The sequence below is a fragment of the Centroberyx affinis genome, unplaced genomic scaffold, assembly GCF_046629955.1.
Source record: "Centroberyx affinis isolate AG114_WGS23_722 - 3 ecotype Tasmania unplaced genomic scaffold, CSIRO-AGI_Caff_v1 ptg001531l_1, whole genome shotgun sequence".
NCBI lineage: Eukaryota > Metazoa > Chordata > Actinopteri > Beryciformes > Berycidae > Centroberyx > Centroberyx affinis.
The window spans coordinates 128203-136849 of record NW_027279990.1 but is presented as its reverse complement, the minus strand read 5'-3'; the positions used below and the strand labels follow the sequence as shown (position 1 = coordinate 136849).

At 41.4% G+C, this 8647-nt stretch overlaps 1 protein-coding gene across 1 annotated transcript; it reads right to left on the bottom strand.

Moving 5' to 3' along the window:
* Nucleotides 1-1623: 1623 nt before the first annotated feature.
* LOC139650693 (protein FAM180A) lies at nt 1624-7842 on the bottom strand. Its single transcript, XM_071527438.1, has 3 exons — nt 7770-7842; nt 3683-3780; nt 1624-2270 (listed from the first exon to the last, which is right to left on the bottom strand). The coding sequence occupies exons 1-3, from the start codon at nt 7840-7842 to the stop codon at nt 1941-1943; spliced, it is 501 nt and encodes a 166-aa protein (XP_071383539.1). The 3' UTR covers nt 1624-1940.
* Between the last annotated feature and the right edge of the window lie 805 nt (nt 7843-8647).

The following is an 8647-nucleotide window of genomic DNA, read 5'->3' as shown; positions in this document are numbered from 1 at the left end:
GATGAGTGCCAGAATAATAACATAATCTCAGGAAAGTATATAATATAGCCTACTTCTCTGTGGTTTCTAACTTAGCTGACAGTCTAATTTGTCCTGATGTAAACTCAAATTAAGAGGTTCTCCAAGCAGGTTAAAACAAATGCGAAGAGCTGTTTGGAAATGCAATTTTATGCATGCTACTCACCTCATACTTTGTTACAAGGATACAAGGATATGTCTGCTGCATATTAAAGTAGTTTTATCCTCTGGCAATTGAGGTGGGCGCATCTGTGAGGTACTGGAGCATAACAGTACCAACCAGCAGGATGAGGCTTATACATGTGATTACAAACACTTTGTGATCAGGGTCACATACCTGGAACACACAGGTTCTAAGTGTGGGACAGATTTTTTTTTTTTTTTTGTGATCAACATTTTTTATTATTTTTTGTCAGTCTGCATACAAACATACAAACATTACAGATCACAGATATTATGTTATTGCATAGAAGAAGATACAATAAAGAAAAAAATATTAGATCTAATACATTTTCTAATGATAGTCTTTAGCAGCTGTAAAGCCAGAAAATAACATTTTCTATAATTTTTTAACTTCTTTGGTGTCATTAAATAAGCACAGACAGGGGTTAGGTACATGCAGAATTTGTAGGTTACAAAGGACAGAACATATGCAGGAAGGTACCAGGACTATTTGAATTTCAAATATGACAGTAATAGGTAGGTTGTAATTTCATCTTATATCTTATGTAAGGAGTGGCATAAGCTTTATGAATGTGTTCTCAATAACCTACCTGGTAAAATAAAGGAAATAAATAAATAAAAATCTTGAAACGTTAATTTTCTGAGGTACAGTTAAGATTAACGCATATAAAGTGTGGGACAGTTTTATAATAAAGCTCAACTAATGCAATCAGACTTGATACAGGGCATAAAATCTTTGTCACCTGAGATATATTTTTCTTCCTCTTTCCTCAGAAATTCTCTTTATTATCTGTCAAGTCATGGCCAAAAGCATCCAGCAGATCAGCAGCCTCAGAGCGGTGCAGGGAGCCAAGCCTGATCCTCTGTCTTGGAAGGAAATTCCCCACCGCAGTCTTTACTTCCTCCTCAGTCCGGTGACATGGGCTGACTCCTGACATGTTCTTTAGCCAGCATGAAACTCAGAAAAAATCCTGTGATCTTAGAAATTTTCAGAAACCAAGTGCTGTGGGGAATTTGCAGGTCTGGTGGCAGGAAATGACAGACATTGTTTCCATGGCTGGATAGTAACTGTTATCGAGTGTAAGCCTGAATTGAGCCAGATACTAAAATGTAAATTCAGTTGACTGAGCGCTGTGTTACAGTCAAAGAGGCAAAACAGCACAGACCTGATATATAATTTGTATCCACTCCAATGAGTGAACTGCATGGAGGCCTATTACAGCAAGTACCTATTCTACAAAATGAGGAAATGAGCAGCTTTGAAGCAAACATCTATCATACATTTTCCAATTTGATAAAACGAGCAATCAGGAGTATTGATCTACACATTCTCTGTGGTTTTCATTCAAAGGGCTTTTATTGGCAAATCAAACAAGCTGAGCAATCTTTCCAGAGAGGGCCAAATATCTAATGCCCTCTAAAGCGATTATGTGAAATCAAACAGATATACACAGACAGCACAGTGGAAAGGAAGTGATTCTGCCTGGTATTGTCAGAGTAATATACTGTTGGTCATATTTTTGTGTAATTTTCTTGTTGTACTGTAGGTCAGAGTCATAAAATGCCTCCACAAATATAGTTTTGTAGTATATCATGAATTAGGGTCCAGAAAGTTTAAAAAGCACAATGGAGTGAGCCAGTGACCATGAGCCAGTGAAAGAATATGTTGCTGTCAACACGGCCATAAATATAATGTCCTCATAATTCACATCCATACAGTTACAGCTCCTGATTCCTCCTCAAGAGGGCGCCAGGTCCTTCTGGATGGCTCTGAACAGCTGCAGCAGGGCGTCGGTCCACAGCGCTCTCTGGTGCTGGTTGCTGATACGAGCCACCGTCTGGGCGGCGTACACCATGGTCAGCAGCGTCCTCTCAAAGTCCTGGTCGCTCAGGGGCCGGTGGTGGCGGGCGAGCTCGGCCGTCAGGCGGCGGATGTCGGACAGCCGCTTGGGCAGCACGTCCTCGCAGATGACCTCCAGCTTCTCCACGCTCCTCAAGGAGGCCAGCTCCTCATCTGGGAGCAGCATGGCTTCTTCCTCGCCTTCGATCTGCAGTCCTGCCAGCAGGATCTGGGAGACAGAGGTCCATAAAAGTGTTTGTCTCTGGACTGTCACGAAAAATACTGAGGAGCTCGTATACTACCTACCTACCTACTTACTTACATATCTACCTGCCTGACTACCTACCTAACCAACTAACTACCTACCTATCTGCCTAACTAACTAACTAACTAACTAACTAACTAACTAACTGCATACCTACTTACTTACCTGCCTACCTAAAATACTGTCTACCTACCTACTTACCTACTAGGGATGGGACGATATGTCAATACAAATACATCGATTTACAAATACAAAAATGTCACAATACGTATCATAGGGTAGAAAAAATATAATATATATAATAATATATATAATTATATAATAATATATCAGCTACATTTTATTGTGCTGTAGTAATCACATTTTGTAATGACATTTTTAAATTGTTGCTAAAGATTCATAGCTCAGAAATAAACACAATTCTGCACAGTCATACTTTGTTGTCATTGAACTTTTATTTATTACATCGTGGTTGTATGGAATCGTAAACCCCATATCGTCCTGTCCCTACTACCTACCTATAGCTAACTCACTAACTACGTACCTACCAAACTAACTACCTACCCACCTAACTACTTATCTATGAACCCATATATATAATTAACTAACTACCTCCTTGCTCTCCCTATCTAACTACATACCTACCTATATGACTAGCTAACTAACCAATTAACTAAATGATACCTCATACCTAAGTGTAATATATGAGACCATACATCCACAATATATTTAAAAATTTACTAAAATACATCAACAGCATGCTCATTCATAAATATATATACTGTAGCTGTTTCAAAAAGTATTTGATTAGTAATCGTAATCGATTTATGCATAAGCTTATATTTCAAAATATACTATTGCGTGATATATTCTGAGATAACATTAATTAATTTATGTCAAAGGTATTTGACATAGAACCAATATGAATGACCATTTTGTAATGCAGATTTGTAAATGTAAATTTCCTTAATATGGTTAAAAGATATGTTTTCATATATGTTGTTATCATATATGTCAATACATAGGATGTACTGTATGTTGTTACAATGTATGCAAACATTTTTTGTGTGTATGGAAAAAGTGAAGTGAAAACATGATGAGCTAATAAATGAATTTTCCCTGCATGAATGAAAACTTTGAGCAAACACATATTTCACATTCCTGCTAATCATTAGCAGGATAGCAGTGGTACACAGTGTTTTCATTTTCATTTTTTTTAATCATCAGCCTTCAACAGTTGAAGATGACGGACCACAAATATGTTTGATTATTTGGCCGGGGATCTACGGACATTCTCAATAGATTCAAAATGGTTTCTAGTCTAAGAGCCGGGAACCATTTCGACGTCATTACACCTCCGTTAGGCCTAAACTGACCTCAAAGAGCAGGTTGACATCCTCCACCGAGCGCTGGAACGTGGGGTTGATCAGCGAATGTGTCCCACGCTTTATCCAATAGGCGGATGGATACAGAGCTAGAGGACAGAAGAGGGGACAAATCCAATTAGACCTTCAAGAAATTAGGCACCATATGACCCAGTGTGACATGCGTGTGGGTGGGCCCGAGGTTGAACAAACACCGATACTTTACTGCTCAAATATTATGCAAGTCAGATTGACTCTTGCCCCAGCTATGCTAAGGGTAATTGGCCAAAGATGCTCTCGTAGGTACGAGCCTTGAGCACTTTGACAGAGCTAAACACTGTGGCATGACATCCCAGAGGTTACACGTCCCCGCTGTCAGAGGTGCAGGTGCTGCTTTCCACATTTGGACAGATTTCAAAGTGTCAGGGCATGTGTGTAGCAGACCAAGGACCTCATAAGCTGAGGTGTCCAGATAGGCCTTGAATGAAACACCTTGCTCTCAGCTATCGGAAACAGTTGCTGCCGCCATGCCCCCCCCCCCCCCCCCCCCCCCCCCCATCTTTATGATAGCATACCATGAAACCCATCTTTTACTGGAGGTGATAACCAGCAGCAGATTCCCGGAGGAGGCCCTGGTCACATACCTCAAATTTACTGCAGCTGAGAGGCATGGTCTCTCTATTATGTTGAAATATACTCTTTATAATGTGAACTACTATACGCACTGCTGCAAAATATAACCTTAAGCAAGGGAGGAAAGGGAAGCGATGATTAATTATTTTTTTAGAGAGGAAATTCAGGCTGGAGCCCGCAAAGATTTCCCAGCTTTTATCCACTCCAAGAAGCATCTTTTGGTTCACTGACTTAAAATACAAAAATTAAACATGAAAAGCTAAATTCTTAATGAGCCCAGGAGGACATAGCTGTGTCCAAGGAATGATTTATGAACCGGCCCGCTCTGACAACACCGTATTTGCGTTCTCATTTTTGCATTACATCCTTGACAGCGAGCGGCGATTCCCCCTGGGAATGGAAGGTCTTCGGGAGGGCAAGTCCAAAACAAGGCTGGAATAAGTAGCCAGATTAGGAGTCAAAACAAGCAGTAGACACAGACACACTATCTCATATGCTCGGGCGTGTCTGAGCAATGCTTCAGCATCCACAGAGCAGAGAGGTCGCACAAGGACGCAGAGTGATGTCGTCCACACCTCTCACCTTCCATACTGTTTAAAGTATGTCTACGATTGCTGTCCAACTCCTTAAGTCTATCCATTTATTTAGTATGACTATCTCTATTGTGTGAGACTCCAAGACCAATTTGGCTACACTGCTTGCAGGAGAGTGAAGTGAAAAGTAAAGTTGATTAGAACTGAAAGGGGGATTCGTGGCATAATGAATTGAAGTGAAACTTCCTTTGAGTTTCTCCAGACATCTAACTCTCTTTTTTTCCAGCGCTTCACATACTTTTGCCATCCAGTGGTTGGCTCCCTGTGTAAGCCAGTGGAAACAAATCTTAATGAGGTATACAATATAAACTCTGGGCTTCATCCTCATCATCCTACAGTGTCATCTACAGTGCATTGGCCCGCAATTCTCCTGTAATGATCTGCTCTGTACTGCATCATCCCACCACACTTAGCTTTATAGGCAGATCTGAGGTCAGCCAATGCCACATTCTCTGGCTGATCTCCTCATGTACCTGCTTCCTGCCTGGGCGACTGCCAGCCTCAGCTCCAGGTCTTACCAACTTTTTCACTGGCCACCATTCAGAATCTGCTCAGAATCTGGACTGTATGTGCCAATGTCAGAGAAAAACAGCCCAGCAATTTGGTACAACTAGATCATTTAGATAATTTAGCTTGAACCCTCCCCCCCCTCCTGTCTGGTTCAACCCTGACTGACGTTTAACTGTAAGTGCATCGTGTCTTATGGGTGAAAATTTACAATCGTCATTGAGTAAGTGAGTCCAGAGTGCACCATCAGCACCAGAGGAATGACTATGCATACATTACATAGCAAAGATAAACCACAGCCTTACTTGTGCATAGTCAGTGTAATCAAAACAACACCCAGGGGACAGTGTGCTCATTAGTGCTATGTCGTTAAGGAATGGAGCATCATGGGAATGACAGCTTAACTTACTGAGTCAATCACACATCCATCACTGGTTTGGAGCCATCAGCAATTACCTTTGGAAGTGATAATATAAATATCCATTTTTCTATAACATTATAGTGATTCAACCTGTAGCCAGTTCATGAAAGCTTTTACATTTGCTGTTCTAAACATCTGGTGTCAGGTAGGTCTTTGTTTGGAATAAAAAGTACTATTGGAGCAGCACTAATTTAGATGGACCGTACATTTTTATATACTTTCTTTAGACACTTAAGACACAGATACATTTATATTTAAGACAATTTAGATAATATGACACAAAATTTTTGGTATCACAGGTTATAAGGCTTTGGTATTGCGATACATAAGTAATATTCAAATACTGTGAACTACTATGTAGTATCTGTCTGCTGGTGGTGCCATACTGTGAAATTAAAGCATATCCCTATCAAATGTCCTACCACTGTATTCCCAATTGAAGAGTAATAGATGATTTGTATTTTGTAACAACCGGCGACCTACAGGGAGACATAAACTGATATATATTTTTCTAACTTATTAGACGTCCTTCTGGGTGACAGCTTAGCTCTCCCTGTTCATTCCAAGTCTGTTCATCCCTCATGCTTCCCCTCCCTTTCCAGTGCTCCTAAACAATCAGTGTTTGGATGGGCAGGCTTCCCCAATGTCATTACACACAGGCAGGGAACTTGTAATCTCCCTCTAAATGCTTGCATGGAGCTGAGGGAACAACAAAGATCCATTAATTAGCGGGAGCTAAATGGTACTCCTGGCTGGAGGGATGTCTTGATGAGAGAAAAAAAACCAACCAAAAAAAACAAAATGGACGTCTGGATCCCTTAGGGTGAAGGGGATGGCGAGGACACAAGAGAGAGAAGAAAACATTCGCCACATCCTCTACAAATAGTCCAGCAGCTCTAAAATACAAAATCCAATCCTTACAATATAAACACACACTTTGCCATCAGTACTCCCAATGTGAGACAAATCTATGAGATGCTGTAAATCTCCAAATGAGTAAATCTTATTAATACTCCAATAACAATATGTCAACTCAGATGCAGATGTTCTTGGCAATCAGCTGCAATAAAGTAACTCATTATCACTCAGTCAAGATGGGATTTGGCAATCACTGGGGAAACTGGGGAAAGATATGTGCCATTTCTATATCTTGGTCCACTGTCACCCATCAGCAGCTGTGACCCAAGGGAGATGGCAGGGTGTTCTATTTATTTATTTCTGCCCAGGTGCAAAGGTCAGCAACCTGTCTAGTGCAGCATGAATTAGAAATCCCCACTTACACTCCTTCCTTTCCCCTCCCTCTCCTGTCGCAGGTTTTGAGTATCACATGACTAATCCGGATTTGAATCATTCTTATTGGACAAATAGATCTCTGGATAAATAAAACACAGATTTCCAAGCAAAGCGAATGTGAGTGTTTGTAAAGGAATTTCCGAAGTAAGTGGATCCAGTAACAACAGGCCGGCCGTTTTTAGCTGGAAAATTACTTGTGGATGTGATGCACTTCATAACGCTCCCCGAATAGCACATTCTCACACGCACTCACCCACCCACACCCACGCACACACGCTCATATCCATACATACAGTATGTATGCATGCACACACTCATGGATGCATTCACTCTCTCTCTCTCTCTCACCCTCTCACACACACAAACACACACACGCACATGAAGATTTATTGTCTTAATTTGATTGTTTATTTCCATTTTGTAATAGACTGGCAGCATTTAAAATACAAAGACACGTGATTTCTGTTCTGTACAAGCACACGCATCATTACAATTATGGACATTGAATATTGTATGTAAACAAAAAAGTTTTCTCATAACTTGCTGTCAATAAAATTCCTGTACAGGCCTCAGAGACATGATAGAGACGTACTGCATGCATGGAGCTTGTCAGTCCATAGACCATAAACTCCCAAATGATAAGTCCACCTACCTTTCCTGCAGTGCTGAGCGGCTGCCAGGTAGACAGATAGGTAGAGGACAGAGAGTAGAGCCCACCACTGCATCATGCTGATCATCTCACACTCCTCTTCCTGTCTCTGTCTCTCTCTCTCTCTCTCTCTCTCTGTCTCTCTCTCTATGGGACACGGTCGCAGTCACATGCTGCTGAGCGAACAGCCATCAGGAAGGTGGATGAAAACACACTGGCAGTCGAGCCGCGGCATTTCCCCATAGCAATAGTTTCATGTGCAGGAACATTCCTTCCTTCATCCTCTCTACTCATTTTCCTGCTACCTCCTCCCTCCATCCTCTCTCTCTCTCTCTCTCTCTCTCTCTCTCTCTCTCTCTCGCTCTCTCTCTCTCTCTCTGTCAGTGTGTGTGTGTGTCTGCTAAGTTCTCTCAGGCCAGGCTGTCTGGGCTGTCATCTGGAAATCATCAAGAATTGGGGAACGCCTGCTCCATTGGCTGGACTGTCTCTCAGCTACTGGCTGACTGCTTGACTGGCTGACTGGTTCGGTTACTGATTGACTGGCCAACTGATTCACTGACTGACTGATTGATTGACTGGGTATGATAGCATACCATGAGCCAGAATAAAACCCATGCTGGCACAACAGATGGTTGCTTTCCTTAGGAAAGTGCAATCAAGCACCATGGCACCTCATCAGCTCACTGTGTGTTCTGTCAAATCACAAAATATGTAAATCATATCCGTGTCTCCCATGACGCAAATCTTGTTTTTGTGCTTTTGACACATTTTGACAATCCAGATTTTAAAGCCTTGTGTGATGTTTTTCAGGTAAAGTGTACCATCATGGTCAATCTGAACCTGCTCTCAGATGATGAATGTCAGCAGAGACTGAGACAAAA

Excerpts from the sequence above, each read along its gene's own strand:
- LOC139650693 (XM_071527438.1), bottom strand. The coding sequence starts at position 7,842 with ATGCAGTGGTGGGCTCTACTCTCTGTCCTCTACCTATCTGTCTACCTG. Across the intron at positions 3,781-7,769 it reads CGCTCAGCACTGCAGGAAAG|CTCTGTATCCATCCGCCTAT; the intron begins GTAGGTGGACTT and ends TCTGTCCTCTAG. Across the intron at positions 2,271-3,682 it reads ATGTCAACCTGCTCTTTGAG|ATCCTGCTGGCAGGACTGCA; the intron begins GTCAGTTTAGGC and ends TCTGTCTCCCAG.